At 34.8% G+C, this 18,050-nt stretch overlaps 1 protein-coding gene across 11 annotated transcripts in view; it reads right to left on the bottom strand.

The window, feature by feature from the left end:
• Positions 1-18,050, bottom strand: part of MYCBP2 (MYC binding protein 2) — a 205,561-nt gene that overhangs the window by 21,149 nt on the left and 166,362 nt on the right. For 10 of the 11 annotated variants that reach the window (XM_052785932.1, XM_052785933.1, XM_052785936.1 and 7 more), the window contains 14 exons: positions 17,875-18,044; positions 16,058-16,302; positions 15,200-15,367; positions 13,414-13,571; positions 12,781-12,980; positions 11,413-11,562; positions 7,816-7,976; positions 7,039-7,195; positions 6,157-6,381; positions 5,464-5,529; positions 2,940-3,179; positions 2,703-2,801; positions 1,636-1,716; positions 113-379 (listed from right to left, as the gene is read on the bottom strand). In XM_052785932.1, the coding sequence (XP_052641892.1) occupies positions 113-379; positions 1,636-1,716; positions 2,703-2,801; positions 2,940-3,179; positions 5,464-5,529; positions 6,157-6,381; positions 7,039-7,195; positions 7,816-7,976; positions 11,413-11,562; positions 12,781-12,980; positions 13,414-13,571; positions 15,200-15,367; positions 16,058-16,302; positions 17,875-18,044 (2,387 nt within the window). The remainder of the gene's footprint in view (positions 1-112; positions 380-1,635; positions 1,717-2,702; positions 2,802-2,939; positions 3,180-5,463; positions 5,530-6,156; positions 6,382-7,038; positions 7,196-7,815; positions 7,977-11,412; positions 11,563-12,780; positions 12,981-13,413; positions 13,572-15,199; positions 15,368-16,057; positions 16,303-17,874; positions 18,045-18,050) is intronic. The other variant, XM_052785941.1, reaches the window with a different exon arrangement.

Genomic DNA, 18,050 nt, shown 5'->3' with positions numbered 1-18,050 from the left:
ACATTTCACCAAAAAAGAAGTTCAAATACATATTATACCATCACGCACACAATTATAGGATTCTAAAGACTTTTTTCTGGGAAAACCAAGATAAGGAACAGTTAGCACTCACCTGTCTCTGCACCCTGGGAGAAGCAGTGTGTAGTAATGAGAAGAGATCCTGAAGCAGAGTCAGCTGCTGAGCCAGATACTGCCGGCCTACATTGGAACCGCTCAATGCCAGAACCATTGATAGCAGCTCAAAGCAATAAGCGTCAGAAGAAGCATCTTCATCATTAGGCTGTGAGTTGGCGTTCTCTTTGCTAGAGATGGCATGCTCCCATTCTTCACGCACACGCGTTGCTTCCATTCGTATGGCCTGGACTATATGAGCACATACCTATCGAAACAGGATCCAAATACATAGTAACTCTTAAAAACTTTTAGAAAGTGAAAGAGATTGTGGTTTATGTACCGTCACAGCTATGACTAAAATGGCAAGCCTGTGAAATTTGGCCTGTGCTTAAATTACTTTTCAACATAAATTCAAATGAAGAATAAAATTTAGGGTTAAATTTATAGTAAAGATTGGGTAAAATTCTTTAGAATTAAGATTTAGATTTAATACTGAATTTGCTCAGCTTCATTCTGGAAAACTTCACTGAAATACATCTTTTTTTTTAATTGTAGTTCCTGCTTTTTAATTTGCTTTTTACACAGAATTCAGATTAAAAGAAACACACACAAAAAGCCCCAAAGAAATACATTTACTCAACACCCACAAAAGAAAAGGACTTAAAGACTTAGTCTCATTTAGTTTACTATTCGAGAAGCTTAAAAAATTTTAGAAACCTTGTTTTCATTTTACCAATAGCATGTTAAAAAGCATATTTAAGAGATTTTAAAGTTTGCTAAGATGGGTGACAAAAAAGTAGATTCTGCATGACTTACTAATCTGACAAACTTCAAAATGAATCTAATAGCTCTTGTATTACTGTGAAAATCTTTACAGCAATGTTTGTCTTGTGATAGGTGTAATAGAGATAATATAAAAGATACTTTTTTAAATACACCAACTAAAGCAAGTATTCAAAAGGAAAAGAAAAAACATACTCTAACTACTGCATTATGTTAAGAAAAACAAAGATAAGTAAGAAAACCACAGACCCAAACTCTCCTTGATTGCAGGAAAGAATAATTTAAGGATATACACTGATTACCTTTTTAGGATTAAATTTTATCAAACCTAAATACTTCTTGATGACAGAAAAGGGGAGAAAAAATGTGCAAAACTAAGAATCTAAACTCTGTCACTGAACCTCTCCTAGAAATTTGAGAGAGTCTACTATTGTGCTAATATTATCAGCAAACATGAGTAAGTACCATTTACAACTCAATTGTAAAACTTTTCTTTTTAAATTGAGTCTAATAGGATATAGTTTTTTATCCTACTAAAATGGATTTTTTCAGTGTCAATGCAGAATTTTCATATAAAATGCACACACATATTATTTAAAACGTAACCCAAAATTTGATTATAAAGAACAACAGAAGAATTGAAAGTGTCAAGTAAAAGATACTGCATTCACTGAAAATGAGCATATTTATTACAACACGCAAACATTTAATCCTCAAAGCATTTCAGAATGAACAAACCTGCTTCTGCAAATTTGTCAGTTTGCTCCGGCTGAATATGATCCCTACCATGTGCTCCTTCAGGTCTGCATCTGATGTTGCCTTCATAAAAAGCATTATTTAATATTAGATAAAGAGTTTCAAGAACATTTCCTCATTACTGTAGCAATTAACATGGAATATCAACAAACTTTGCTCTAAAAGTTTGTAGCTTTTTGTTACAGAGAAATAAGTTATATAAGCAAGATCAATTGAACTATGGTTAATAAATACCTCTTAGATGTATTTACTTTCTTTTTATAAGAGGAAATTTGAGCAGGAAATAAAAGAAAATAATCAATAAGCAAAACAAGTGAAGCATAATTATCCGAGATTCAGCCTTTTCACATAGCTTAATACAATCACTGATTAAGCCTTTGTAAAGCAGTGCATGGAATATACTTTTCAGTTTATATATTGCACAATAAAAGAAACAGGGAATGCACAATTAAGTTACCACACAGCAGGTATGAGAAAAATACACTTTTACAAAATGAGTAATTCAGTCATGGAACTTATTGCCACAAGATACTGGGTAGAGCAAAACCATATATCATCTGAAAAACAAAATTACTTTCATTGAGGACAGTCCAATCCTGGCTATTAAACATGATAGTCCAGATACAGTGACCTTTTCAGGAACACTTCTTAAACTAATCCTTGCTGGAAGACAGGAGAGTGTACTAGGTAAAAGGATACTAGTGTGGTTTCTTAATACTTTTTCTCTAAACATCAACAGAGCCCCTCAAGGCACAAGATAATAGGCAAGAAGGACTTTCAGGTTGACCATTACTGCAGGTGTTAAGTACTTCTGTAATTCGAGGCATAATTTGTGCCACCACTGCTATGATGTTTCCATTAAATGCGTATGCTCAAATTATAATTTACTAATAAAAAAATCAATGATAATTTTGAAAAAATAAGCAATTGTGACATTTTGCTTCTGTTTTGATCTGAAAATTATGTAGCGTAAGACATAGGACAAATACTGAAAATCATTCTGGATCAATTTTTCAGCAAAGTATTATTGATAGAATACAAATAAATACATTGTGTACTTTTTCTTCTCCTTCTGGGGAAGACAACAGTGCTTTTTCTTCTTGTTCTGGGGTTGGCTCAGCATCTCCGGAGATGAGTTTTCCAAATACCTGGAAGAAAGACAGTGACAGTCAGCTTATCTCAAAGACAAACTTGTGCAGACATGACATATTACAATAAAGCATAAAGCGTTGAAAGTCTATGATTTATAGTAACTTTCACCATGTAACACATCATTAAAAACCCACCTGGGATGTAATAAGTCGGAATACTCGCAGCGTCTCAGATTCACAGTTTCTTTGTTGAGCTACACTTGCAGAAATCTGGCCTGCTATTTTAATGCTTTCACCATCTTTCCATCCAAGAATTTTCACTTGTCGAACTCTTAGTGTGTTCTCTGGACCCTTCAATTCAATTTTGATGATGTGATTATCACCCCCAGGAAGTTCACTTGTTACCCAGCCAATATGTCTTGAATCCAAGTCTACCTATTAAACGGGAATATAAAGATGGGAACTGACAGTACATCAAACAAAAAGTCACCTACCTCTAAAACAAACCCATCATGTATCACTGAAACCAATACAGTGTTTGCTATGAAATTTTCATCCTGAGCAGTAAGACGATCATGTTTAATTATAAAAATATTCAACTTCATGAATTCAGATAAAAAAATTCTCAAATTTAAAAAAAAGACATATAGCCATTTATTTTTCATCTTTAAAGCCTATTAGAAATAGTTCTCTATCTATCCCTTTTATCCTCTAAGCAACAGTTCACATATTCAAAAAACCACTTTGAACTAGTGTTTGCTCACTACTTTTAATAAAAAAAAAAAAAAAAGCCACCATAATTTAACTGAAAATTTAACACACAATTATCAGTAGTTAAGTTTTTTCATCCCTATTTACAAAAGCCCCTGCCAAGGAAATTGTAACTCTGTGGAAGTTGATGTCTGATATCCTTATCAAGAGATGCAGGACTTAATACCTGTAAAAAAGACAGACGAATTGTATCAAATTAAGTTTATTTAAAAATAAATACGGTTAAAAAAAAAGAACGAAGATGTTATATGATTTAAACTGTGATGTCACTACTGGAAGCCAAAAACCGATAGGGTGCAGTGCCTCACATCATTGCTCAAAGCAACCCCAGTGGGCCCCAGTTACACTGGGACCTGAGCTAAGTGAGCCCTCTCTCATATCCATAGGCTCACTTATAATCAAGCTAATATTGGTTCTTTCCCATTTCTACGCTAATTCTCAGTGTCTGCACTGAACTGTGCTGCAGCAGACAAGACTGACTTTTTTTTTAAAATACCACGAGACAGGGTATGCATCAGTTAACATATAGCACGTGGGTGTCTGAAGATAAAAAAAAAACAAACTGTTGGAGAAGTGTCAGAGGACTGTTTAGCAAAGAGGGAGCAAAGCTGAACCAAGTCCCATCTGTCTTCTGGGAGTGAACCATCCCTGGAAAAATGCCTGGGCACTGCGTTTGAGCAGACAGAAACAAGGCCAGGAAGCAAGCTAACAAGCTGTACGAATGAGTCCAGCGCCTGAGCTCTGCTGTCGCCTTCTTTTATTTAGCTGGATAGCCAGGCATACCAAGTCAGTCTTCTCACAAAAAAAGAATTCTCCAAGAGGGGTGTGCATGTCCATCTGTATTTTCTATCTACATTATATATACTCACAGAGAAATACATGCACAAACTTTGTATCTATCTACGTATATACACACACTTCACTGTTTAGTATGAGCCCACTGTACCAAAGTTTAATTTCTTCCGATTTGTAACATCTTTTGGAGCTGTATCTTTGCCTTAAATGCTCTCTGAGGATAAGAGGGAGAGAAAAGCAAACCATCTCTCTGTAATAAGGTAATGCTTCTTCCTGAATAATTTTATCACTGACTGTCAATAATCCAAATAATAAAGTTTTGAGCCCAAAATGGTTAACTGCCGGCTTGAAACCTTAAATATCTTTGATGGGTTACACCAGTGTCAAAATACAAAACATTGTTCTCTGTGTAAAAAACATACATCTACCATTTGGCTTAGCAACAGAAGTATAAAGACTGAATACCATTCTGAACTTGAGTCTCTGGACATAAGTCTTCAGCTACCTGAAGTTGAGAACTAAAATGTCAGGGTAAAACATGTGCTATAAATGTGTATTAGACCATGTAATGAGAAAAACTCATGTTGAAGGTAAATGATTTATTTTCTCCTTTCTCATGGTGTTCTACTTCTGCTAACTCTTAAGCTGCATTTCTCTAATGAAAAATGATTCCATGAAGCAGATAAAAGACAATGACAGTGCACCACTAAGAAGCCAGGCATCAGAATATCTAACAATGTGTAACGCTACTTAATAGAATTACTTCAGGTATATTCAGATATAAGTACCCTAAAAGAAATCAAACAGCTTGTTGGATCTTATATAATGGACTCTAACCAGTCTTTTTTGGAAACTTTCTACATGATCACTTATCCTTTCAGCTGTTGTAATTAAAAAAAAATAAAAATCCAAGGAACATTTTATATTACCCTGTTCTGTTTCAGTAAAAGAGTAAAAGCTTGATCAATATTCAGTATATATGATTGAATTCTGTCATTAATAATACAGTATTTTCCAAGAATATTATAATGCCTGATATTTGTAAAATAATTTATCTACCACATGAAATGGAAGCTATTTGCTTAGAAAATCTCTGCTATATGCAGCCAAAAAATGATGGCAATTTTTCAATAACAACTGTTAAAATGTTTACCTGCTTTATTCTGCAGAGATCTTCTACTGCCTTGCCAGTTAGAAAGGTCATTGAAGTCACTTTGTTCTGCAACAGACAAGCAAAATAAGAACAAAACACTTCAACAAAGGACCACTCTGACTATTTCTTCCATATTAAGAGAGTGAAAGAGAGACAAGTTGTTTCATTACCAAAAAAAATTTTAAAAGTGATCAAAACCAAGGACAAAGAATTCCAAAGCACAGCTCTGAAAAAAAATATATAATTTGCTCCTTGTATTAAATGCTGTAGTTGAAATAAAAATATATTTGTAACGTTACTGTACAGATCAATAAACACAAATGCACTAAGTCTAGAAAATAGTTCAGATTTTATGAAAACTCCTTATTTGAATGCTTTTACAGAAATCATGAGCAGAAAAAGTAACTTATGAAATAATTAAATGCTTGAAAATGCATCAGAAATTGAACATGGCACTGAGAATTAAGTTACCCCGTCTTAAGTTCATGCAAATTGCAAATTTAGTTAGATCGGTCTGATCACATCAAGTACTGCTTTCAAAACCACAGGAATTAGAAACTTTACTTTGAAATGTGAGCTTCTGAATCAGAATTACAAACTGAACTGGACAAAGAAAATGGTCATTCTTGATTGATAAATATAAACAACTTTGACTATGCACCTTCAATGAGACACATTTAATTTTCCTCTTACCCCAAGATCTCTGGAATTGTCTACATGAACACACACATAACGTGCATTGATTCCTTTTACACAGTTAATTGTGATGTTTTTAGTTTTGTTTTTATCTTCATCTCCTGACTCCCAGAACGTTTCTGTAGACCCATCTGTTAAACTACCAATCATGGCAGGTCGGCTTGATGTTTTAATGTCAACAATGCTGGTTAGGTCTTTTAGACAAACCACTATACACAGTTCCTGTGAAAACAAATGTAAATACTTAAAATATCTGAAAGTAAGCCCAAATACAGGCATTATTTACAATTTTTAAAACCATACAGACATTTCTGTTCTGAGGAACATGCTCTCTGAATTAAAGAAGAAATTTGTCATTTACTGGTTCAAGTTATTCAGCCCTTTAAACCAAAGGAAATATGAATAGCTAACAGCTGAATATATTAGTAAATGCCTAAATGTATTAATAAATGGATAAAAACACTTTAAAGATATTCATTAGGAGTATTAATTTGTGCTCCTGAGAATAACAAAAGGAAAAAAAAAGATATAAGCAAGTAAGAACTGGAAGTACACAGCATTTAAAAAATGAACTAACTCAATGAACCAAATTAATTAACTAAATGAACTATGAGAGATCCCCAAACACTTTACTTGCAAACAAGCACTTACAAGCACTGCTTCAAAATTTAGGTTTGAGTGGTATACAGGTTAAGGGTCAATATTTGAACCTCTAAAGCTACATATGAGAACCTGAATATCAGCAACAAGATCCCAAACTGAGATACATTCAAGGAAATATGACATTGCAATAAAGAATGTTTTAATTCAAAGAGAATGATCAGAGGAAGTACAGGGTGTTCACAATTGATCTCTGCTTCTGAGAGGTGTAATACTTGCCTGATTCATGACTTCAAAACCAGACTGAACACTGATACTAAAACTCTCTTCACTATCTCCATCATCAGATTTAGACAGAATATTGTTGATATGATGAAAAACATTGCTCTGGTGCAGGAACTGGTGATCAGATTGTTTGAATTTGAGACTCCAGCACCTGAAAACACATTTAGGGCACTTTGAAATTTTGAATATTGTTGAAAAGACATAACTTACCAGTGAAACTATTAATTACATTTTTGCTTCTTAAAATACTTTCTATAAACTTTTAACTTCAAATTTTTGCAGCATCTTAAGTGTTTCTATGCATCATTTTAAGGAAGGCAGGAGTAAACTTTTCTTAGAATTTTAACAGTGAATAGAATCATTATTAATAAATCCGTATCTTTGAGACAAGATACACAGGAAAAATTTCAAACAGTTTGAGGATACTATTCAGACAACAGATTTCTGAGCAAAAGGTATTATGCTACCATGCACATACACACAGATACTACCATATTATTCAATAATATGGGTTTTTTTTTCACAGTGGAAACAGTACAGAATTTAAGAGCAAATACATTTTTCTCTATAAAGTCTTTTAGACTATTATTTATATGTATAAACACGTATACATCTTTTACATAGATCTTTCCTATGCATAAGGATAGACATGCTCCTTTTCACACAAGCATATAAAGTTACTTCAAGCTTCCTATCTACACTGCAAAATCTTTTCACCTATAATGTTACAATGTTTACAGCCTTTTAAGAATTTTCTTAATTTATGCTCACCTTAAGGCCATTTGCTGTAATGCACTACCACTCGGAAGAGACATCATAAGATCAGAGATTGTCTGAAGAAGGCGATGAAAAGTGTGGGGTAATGGGTGAGCTGCTTCACCAGCAATCACAATATCTGACAGAGGATGTTCACATACTCTTGTGTCTTTTTCCTAAGATGTAAAGCAATTTGTATGTTTTTAACAGACTTTCAGAGAAAAAAGGATAAATAAATAGAAATAAAAACATTTATTATCCTTGGTTTAAGACTAACTGCAACAATCCTATAATGAATGTGAACTTCAAAGCAGTTCTTCTCAGAAAATTTTTACAATAACAAGCTATACATGAATACCAAACAAGGAATTTAGAAAGTATACGGTATACTACCACATATTTCTCATGATTTAAAGATGTGGAAAAATTACACTGCAATAAATTGAAAACAAAAAACAAACTGGAAAAAATAACATATTCCAGCTGTTAATAACAACTTTTTTTGAGCAGCAAAAACCAGCCATAACAAACTTGCTAATTAAGCTAAGGTTATCCACTGCTTTTTCATTAGAGCTGTGAAAATAAGGATTTAGTTAAGGTGTGTCAGTATCAGAATGGCTGTGCATTGGGAGCCAAGTTCCACTAGGCAGTGGGTATGAAGGCAGTGGCAGAAGACCAGAGGGTGGGGGCCATCAAGGTGTGTTATGGGGAAGAGTAGTAAAGAAAAGGAGGTTCTGATACCCTGTTTCAGAAGACAGGACTCATCTATGAAGGATACAAACTGTTTTCTTTGATTCCTTTTTAAAAGAAAATCTGATTCTGCTTGAACCATGGAACCCAGCTGCATGCACCCAACGTACTGACATCCAAAGCCAGATTCAGACTTACTATTTTAAACCCATTAAATTGTCTATGTATATTCTTGCAAGTAGATTTCCCATGGATCTCGACTGCTTGAATGCCTAGAAATTCTATGGTATTATTTGAAATGAATTTTAGGCACATACTTACCTAGACAAGAATCATCAAACCAGACATTTCTCTGTGTTTTCCTGGAGGATGTAATATGGTAAAGTGTACTCGGCATATGAAGCAGGAAGTGTGAGATTGAACTCTACACTAAATATAACCAATTCAGAAAAAATTCAAAGCCTAGGTATTCCCCTACCTCCAAGGATCCTATCTACACAGAGAGCATCCTGCTCCCCCGCCTCCTCTGCAGCTTAGTAATTTTTGCATTTTGTTTCACTTTAGCCAGGACATTGCCCTTGAACCTATATCTTCCACATTAAACCATTTATGGTTCTAGACCCCCATCCCCCATTTTTACAGAATTCATCACTGGGATTTCTCATCCTCTCTCAGTATATTAAAAGAATATGTAAAAATATTTCACATAAGGAAATGAATCCCAGTTGTGGGAAAGCACCAAACTACCTTGGATTTATTACATTGTGTCCATATTTTTACATAGGTATTTTTATCATATGATCAGACTACTGAAGGAAGATGTTGTGATTTGAATATATGTCACCTGAATGATACTTAACAATTGGCTGAAAACTGTTGCCAGTTTCTTGTATGCCATAAAATTATTCATCCTAGCCAAGTGACCAAAGGGAATTTTTTAAGTCCCACCTTCATTATATCAAAAGAGAAGCAGCATTCCCACCAGAGCAGAAGTGGCATATTTTAAAATTCCTTTCTAATGTCCTTTATCTTTTGGTCAGTAATTATTCAAACTACAGCTAAGACAATATTCACTTATTCTTTTATATAGTAAAGGTTCTTATTTTGGAGGCTGACCAGCGTAAGGACCAGTGGGAACACATTTCACTCACTCTAGCAGTGGTTTTGATGTAGCAGTTGAAATTATTACAAGATAGAAAATTGTTGGAGCCAAGCACAGAAACAATATTCAGAATATAATACACAGCTACTGCAAATCAGCTTTAATGTATACATACAAGAATTTGGCACACTTGAAAATAAGTAAGTAGAATTATAAATCTGCATGTTGATACAGTAACATGGAGAAGTTGATCTCTCACATAAAATTTAGGACTAGATTACAGTTGCTTTGTAAACAACTGTAGCAACGTACCAGGGCTGCAATGCTGAAAAGACTCATTTCAGAACTTCTCATTTCAAAGCTGGATTAGATTTGAAGTGATAAAAATTACCCTGACTTACTAACAGCACTAGCATGACTTCTTGAGCTATTCATTGTGGACATGATAATGTTTTCAGAGCTAAATCTAGAAGAGATTGTATGAAGATACTGTCCTGGTTTCGGCTGCGATAGAGTTAGCTTTTTTCCTAGTAGGTGGTGTACTGCTATGTTTTGGGTTCAGTACTAGAAGAATGTTGATAACACATTGATGTTTTCAGTTGTTGCTAAGTAGTGTTTAGACTAAGTCAAGGATTTTTCAGCTTCTCATGCCCAGCCAGCAAGAAGGCTGGAGGGGCACAAGAAGTTGCGAAGGGACACGGCTGGGACAGCTGACCCAAACTGGCCAAAGGGCTATTCCATACCATGTGATGTCACATCTAGTATATAAACTGGGAGGAGTGGGCGTGGGGGGAATCGCTGCTCAGGAACTAACTGGGCATCAGTCTGTGAGCAGTGAGTAACTGCATTATGCATCACTTGTATATTCCAATCCTTTTATTATTATTACTGCCATTTAATTGTTGTTATTGTTATCATTATTAGTTTCTCCCTTTCTGTTCTATTAAACTGTTCTTATCTCAACCCACGAGTTTTACTTTTTTTCCCGATTCTCTCCCCCATCCCACTGGGGATGGAGCCAAGCACAGAAACAATATTCAGAATATAATACACAGCTACTGCAAATCAGCTTTAATGTATACATACAAGAATTTGGCACACTCGAAAATAAGTAAGTAGAATTATAAATTGCTTGTTGCACCACTGGGTGGTGGGGGAGTGAGTGAACAGCTGTGTGGTGCTTAGTTGCTGGTTGGGGTTAAACCACAACAGATATCTTTTGGAAGAATGATATGGTAGAGTATACCATTTTACATGCTACATTTTCAGAACTACAGATTTTTCTTAAATCACTAAATTAACTATATCTAGTGTATATATAATTACTTAAATTAACTACAGATTTTCAGAATTAACTATAGACTTTTCTTAAAGCACTGAAAGACACAGCAGACCAAACAACAAAGCTTCTCTGAAAAATTTTTTCTCTCTTCTTTTTGGGAGGCAAAGGAAGAATAAAAAACAAACAGCAATTTTTTTTGTTACTGGATTAGAAATGTCCTTGTGCATTTTTTTTTCCTTCTTTCCCATGAATACTTGCAAAAATAGTGTATTAAAAGACTGTAATTCATCAGCACACAAAATTTGGTGATTTTAGACGAAAAATTATTTTATCTATGACTATAAAGAGTTCAACTACAATTTAAGACTAAGAATTTTTCATTCCATAATTAAGGTTCTGTTTCATAGAGGGAGGTTTAAGATTTGTTTGGGGGTGGTGTTTTGTTTTGGTTTTACACACATAATAAAAATATTTCTAAATAGACTACAAAATCAACAGAGATACTGTATTTATGAAAGGAATGCTGAACCTCACTTACTTGTTCTGCATTTTCTTTATTTGATTTATTTTCTTCATCCTCCTCTTCTTCAGGCTCTACAGGTGCAGGAGTCAGGGAAGCCACAAAATGCCATAAAATATCATGAAGAGAAGTTGTTTGAATGACGTTACAAAGAAGCCAGTTGAAAGCCTAAAACAAAATACACACAAGGTTAAGCAAACCTGGAGTAACACCATTTCTTAAACCATTTATGTAAGGAGGTGCACTGATGCTTTTGGACAAGCAAATAATAATGCAGAGGTCTTGAAGACACATTGCTCTGTAGCTAAAACAGTTTATTAAAATGACAACTATATTACCAAAGACATAGCAAAGTAATTCATAAACATCATACACAAAAATAAGTTCTTTGAAAAAAGCTTTAAGGATGAAAAAGCAAAGTTCTTACATATTTTCAGAGATTATTACAAGATGAGGTGGCAGCACTCCTTACTATTCAAATTGGTTAACAAAGTAAAGATCCTTTTTAATTTAGAACTCTGTAGGCTGAGATTTGGTTTCCTTGTTTGGTCTCTGCCATTGGCTGAATTAATCAAAACAATTCAGCCACTTCCAAAAAAATCAACACAGTGAGGTAAAAAAGGTTTTTTAAAATTGTAACATTCTTATATTCTTCTAAAAGCTGAAATACTTCTGCATGTTGATGTTTGGAAATTTGATGGGTGGTGCTTAACAGTAGAGGTGTGTTTTTTACTTTATCTGAGAAAATCCACCTATATTTTCACACATTACAAATACTTGAAAAATATCCATGCTGTATACAAGATCAGAAAAAACTTTACTAAAGCTTAGCTGAAATTAAAAAAAAAAAAAAAAAAAAAAAAAGGCCTCAATGAGGATGCCTCTTGCAGCTTTTATTGAAGCAATTGATCCTCAATGGATCTTTTGGCTGCTCATTCACTATCTACATAACAGGGGTAGCATTCACCCATCTCAGAAGTTGTGAAGTATCTAAATATTACCAGCATCAAAACAATTCTAAAAAAAGAATACCCAGTCCAAGATTTGAAAAAGGAATGGCAAGCAAGACCAGGAAGATGGTGAGCAAATGGGGAGAAAACAGTATTTGTGTAATTGATTTTTTGCAGCCTTAATAATATTCTTTTATCAGAGATTTTCTACACAACAGATATACTATTAAGAAGGTTTACGGGCAATACTTCTGTATTCATAACTTTTAGACTTAATAATACACATAAATGAACTTTTAGAATAGGTTTACTGCACATCACAAAATAATTTCTTTTTTGTTTTTTATTCTATATAAAAATTCTTTAAAAAATTTCTGAAGGCAGAATTTACAAATGTCTTATTTTAATCATACAAGATCCATTAGTACATTAATACCTCCATGGCAAAGACTCGGCAAGCAGATTTCCGTAAGGCTTGTTTCATTGCAATTTCAAGTCCTTCCAGATCATGGTGCTGGATTACAAATGCCAATACTGGCCACTGGAAATTTCTCTCTCCTTTGGAAAGAGAGCTGTGGGCGGAGATTAACCGAGAAAGTTCAGGAGATGGATGTCTCAGGAGAGAGGACCCCACTTCTATTCAAAAGCATAAAAATATGCATACATTAGATTCTTCGTGCATTTTAATTTTATAGCCACAGTAAAAATAAAAAGCAATCGAGTAATTTTAGAATTGATATTTTTGTTCATTTTTTCTATGAGAAAAATGCATTAAAAAAAGCAATGTGGAAAAATGATGCTTCAACTGAGAGAGAAAAATACCACTTTAATTTTTAAATCAAGCACAAAAGATGCAGCACAAATTTCAGAACTGCAGTAATTCCTGAGCTGTTCTTAGGCTAATTCTGTGTGGATTAACAAACAGCTAAAGTTTATTAATAAACAGAAATAAAAGCCATTACATGTATTTATAAAAAATTACATTTGTCTACAGTTTCCAAGAAAACTGCAAATCCAATGCCATATCCTTGAATATTTTTTTCACTACTTCTGATGTCTGTGCTCTTACCCGCATCTCCACTGTTGACTCTTCTCCTAGGGATTGCCTTTACACGTGCTGGCAAAATTGAGTGCTGTTTGTCATATTCTGATGCAACAACTGAATATGATCTTTGAAAGACTGTACGCTTCGCAAGATCTGTGTCTGTTATTGGACTGGTTTCCAAACTACAAAGAAATCAGTGAAGTTATAGACACATTAATGAACATATAGAGTATACTTGAATTATACATAAATATTAAATAAAGACACATGCATTTCATAATGACAATGCTACTACTGCATGAAAGTTTGTCTTATGTACCTAATAACCGTTTAAATGCTGGAAAAGAAGGAACATGTATTAGAACTACACATGGTGAAAAAGCATGCAAGTGCTTTATAAAGAAATATAATGAAGTACATGGTAAGTTCCAAGAATTTAAGTATTTTTTAGAGAGAATACAAACATTCAGATCATGCCTGAATTGAAGTTTCAGACCAAATTTGCCCTGAGAATGCATGTGAAAACATCTATGGAGTGAATTTTTAATATGCAAGCCAACTGAAATTTAGAACTTTATGTGAAGTAAAAGTTTCTGACATCATTAGCCTTAAAAAGCCAATTTTCAGTTGCTACGGCTATGCCTCTGACATGTTTTACTCCTTACCTTCAGTGGACTTCTTACAGTCTGCAGAAGAACTCCCAGCTTATGCTGTCCCTATAGACCTCAGGAGATCATGGTGTCCACAGTTTTAATAAAGGAATATACCAATACGATGCACTCTTAAGGAGTTTTGTTAGAAAAGTTCTATTTCTGAAAAGACTACATTGTAGATTGTAGTATTCCAATAAACTGTTTTTGCAGTCAGTATAAAATGTAACAGATTGAAATAAAAACAGATTAAAAGCAAGTTTTCTCTTTATTACATCCTCATGATAATATGAGGAATCACCGTTTCACACCTGAAAACCCCGAGCATCTAAGTTGATTCTGGACTATTATTAAGTAACAGTAAGAGCCTTTTTTCCCCTGGCAAAACAAAAAATTCTGTAATTGCTTGAATTAGATCACAGTAAACTTAATGAGATAAGAAGCAGTAACATTTGCTTTGAAAAATGTAAGCTAATGAAATTCCTTCCTGTTCAAACTTCCCTTCAGAATGAAATCTTGAAAGGAGTTTTAACAGCCACTTCCTTTCAAAAAGGCCATTAATCTGCACTACAGTCAGTTGTGTTAAAGAATAGAAATACAGGGGGAAAAAAATTGCTATATTTTCAAGGAGTTTGCAACAGCTATGGTCCTTGGACCACTGCTCTTTAGATCACTTCTTCAGTTCTGTACTTCTGGAGATTCTGGAAAAATTTGTCTCTGCAGGGAAATAAGCAGTCCTGGAGTAAGGATTTATATGGATAAATTTCCCTGAGGTATGCTAAGAGTCCTTATCAATTTCTTAACAAACTTTTTTTCATATTTAGGTTGTAAGCCCAAGACCTTTCTAGAGAGAAGCAACTGGTTTGCATTACAGTTAAAAGTTTCAAACCCAATTTGCAAACTTGCATGGCTACTGGTTGAAAAATATACCAGCTATGCTATGATTCACTGAAGATATTTTTCTAACTACAGCTTCATATGATTTTGGCTTTTTTGCTGCCATTTCAGAGATTGATCTGAGCTGATGTGATACTTTAGCTACTTAACTACAGCAATGTTTTGGGGTTTTTTTTGTTGGGTGGTTTTTTTGTCGGTTTTTAATTGGTGTTATGCTAATGCTTTAGCATTTTTATGTAGTAGCTAGAATTACAAGGAAGTACCTTGGTGGCATAGATTTCATGTTACTCTCTGGCTCTTCAAAGACATTAGGGCTTGCATCAGGAGTAACCGAGATGTATGGCGCAGGTACTGAAGTTGAGCGCAGGTACCTCATCTCATCCTGGAAGAGGTTGTCATCCTGGTACCCAACAAAATTTTCATGATGATGCCTACATCAAATTAGATTTTTAAATTAGTATTGAGGAATACAAGTTCCTGAAACACAGGCATAAACAAAAGTCCTTTGCTAATACATTTAGCCAGCCAACCCTATTCATTTACTCCTCACCTAACGCGTTTAAGCTGGTTGTGACTTTAAAGTGTTAGTGGAAAATATAACAGCATTTTCAAACACGGAGGAGTGGGGATCAGCCTTTGCTATCTTTTAGTATTTTCATTAGGTATTTCCATCATGTATTTTAGGCCCAAATGTCTATCCATCATAAACACGAGACACTACAGTGAAATCTACTTAGAAATACCAAGTAAGCACAAGTCTTCTGGTTTCCTTCTTACTGTTTTTAACTGTAAAGAGAGAAAAGTAGCACATATGTCTGCTACTAACACACCAAGTTAAACTCTTCAGAAAATTCTAAATTCTTTGGACAGAAACTAAACTGTTGTTAAAAAATATTTAGCATCCGAAAGCTATTCAGGGTATACTTGACCCTTGGAGCAAATACAATCTAAGAAATTGAACAAGATCATGGAAACAGAAGAGAAAGAAGAACAAAGATCATAAAGAATTAGGAAAATATGTGTTTTTCTATGCAAGTTTTAGTTTACTTTATACACACACATTTTTATCCAACACTATAAATAAATATTAAAATCAATATTCATAAGCTTCCTTTAATTACCTTGCTAAAGTCTGTAGATAGAGACATGGCATTTTAATGGGAAAGTCTTCAGAAATTCCTTCTTTGACACTGGGAAGTTGAGATTGGAATGCTTTTGCAGGGTGATAGCAGAGGATACTGGGCTCAGCAGCACTACTCAGTGACAGTAAATACAGTGCATTGGCTTTAATCACTTGATGAGCTTCCATAGTTGGCAAGGCACGAGGAGTCTTAACTTGCATTGGTTTTCTCCTAGATTGTTTAATCTAGAGGAATTTTTAAAAGGTGTATTTAAATTATACTTCATCACAGGAAAAGCTGGCAATGTCACATACTAAAGTTGCTGGATTCTTCCTGTTATAAAATATTTTCTACTACAAAATGGCACTTCTATTATTTTCATAACTTTGCAAACTTTTAATAAACAGCTAAAAGTTTTGATGTTTGCCTCAGGATGAATTTTGTATGCAAAAAGTTTCAACAAATTTAGTTTCAAAAATCAAGTTAAATTAGCACTGTTCTGCTTATCTTAAAACCTCAATATATCTGTGTACTTTAAACAAGAATTTGAAACTGGTCATGGAAGACCAATATAAGAAGAACAACTTTTGTCCTATTCCCATTAAAAATTGCTCTAGTTTGCCCAGTGTTTGGCACCTGTATCCAATGATCTGGATGATTAAAAATATTAAAGAAACTATAAACATATAAAGTTAAAATAATACTCCTATTTCAGTAAACAAATAAAACCAAATTCAAAGTTAAATAAAGTGACACATACTTTTAAAAAATAAGGTGTGAGAGACTGAAGGAGTTAATGTCTCAAACATTGTGGTGGGGCAAGTTCTGCTTAAAGACAAACCCTGCACAGCAAGGAACCAAGATGAAAAGCCCATCAGCTCAGACATCAGCAAAGATCAAACAATGGCCATGTCTGCAGGGAAGGAGAAGTTACTCCACAAACGACCCCCAAGCCCAAAGGCTCACAAACTGCTCATTAACCTGACGAGTTCAGGTGCCTGCCCGAAGGAGGGGCAAGGATGATAAAAGGACACAAACTGAAGCCCCGGGCACGCAAGCCCACCGGGACTGGACTAACGCTGGACCCAAGACCGGTGAAATCTTTCTCTCTTCCTTTCTCTCTCTCTGTCTTCTTCTCTCTTTCCTTTTCCACAATCCCTAGACCTCATCCGTTTCAAGATACAAACCGTTGACCGAGTCTGAGACTAAGAGTGGATCCAGCCGCCCCTGGGCCCTCCTCTGAGGAGGAGTCTAGAAAGCAAGGGGGTCTGCTCTGAACCTCGTGGCTCAACGGGAGGGATCTCCTTATTCCCTGAATTGATGTATATGGTTACACAGTTTACAGAAGTAGTCTTATGCCAATTCCTGTTGTGAGAAACCCTGCCACCTACTACCACGCCTCCCCAGTTCAGTTTGCTTCTGCCATGAATAAAATCTTTAACTGATAGTTTGGTGTCGTTTCACCTTAATTTAGCCCGAGGGAATTTCGAATTAAACACGACTCCCTGGTCTGTCCAGTCTGGGTCGTAACATAAGGTACTACATTCAATGCTGCAGTTGTAATGGGATAGAAAATAAAATTACTTCACAAATTTGAAAACACTACCATCTGAAGGGAAGAAATCTGGTCAGAAGTAATCAGTAAAGTTTCTATCTTATTATTTTAAACCTATCAATGACATAAATGGATATTCCAAAACCTTCCAAAATTCTGAAATTCCAAATTTTTTAAACTGGCCTTACATTATTTTCAAGTTGTGAACACAGTACTACTAAGCAGATAGAGAGCTAAACATATAAGAAACAGATGAAAATACCTTCTCTCTGGCTGCTGCTTGCTTTTCACGGAGATATTTTTCTCTGCATCGATCACAAACCAAATACCAAGTGCTTCCTCCAATACCACCATCGCCACAGTTACCAGCCCATCCTCCACAAAAGTGCCCGATGCTATTATAACCTTGGCCACCTGCATAACGGCCACAACCTACAC

Source organism: Harpia harpyja, chromosome 4 (assembly GCF_026419915.1).
Source record: "Harpia harpyja isolate bHarHar1 chromosome 4, bHarHar1 primary haplotype, whole genome shotgun sequence".
Lineage (NCBI taxonomy): Eukaryota > Metazoa > Chordata > Aves > Accipitriformes > Accipitridae > Harpia > Harpia harpyja.
The sequence above is the reverse complement of the archived record's forward strand: the minus strand, read 5'-3'. Positions and strand labels throughout refer to the sequence as shown.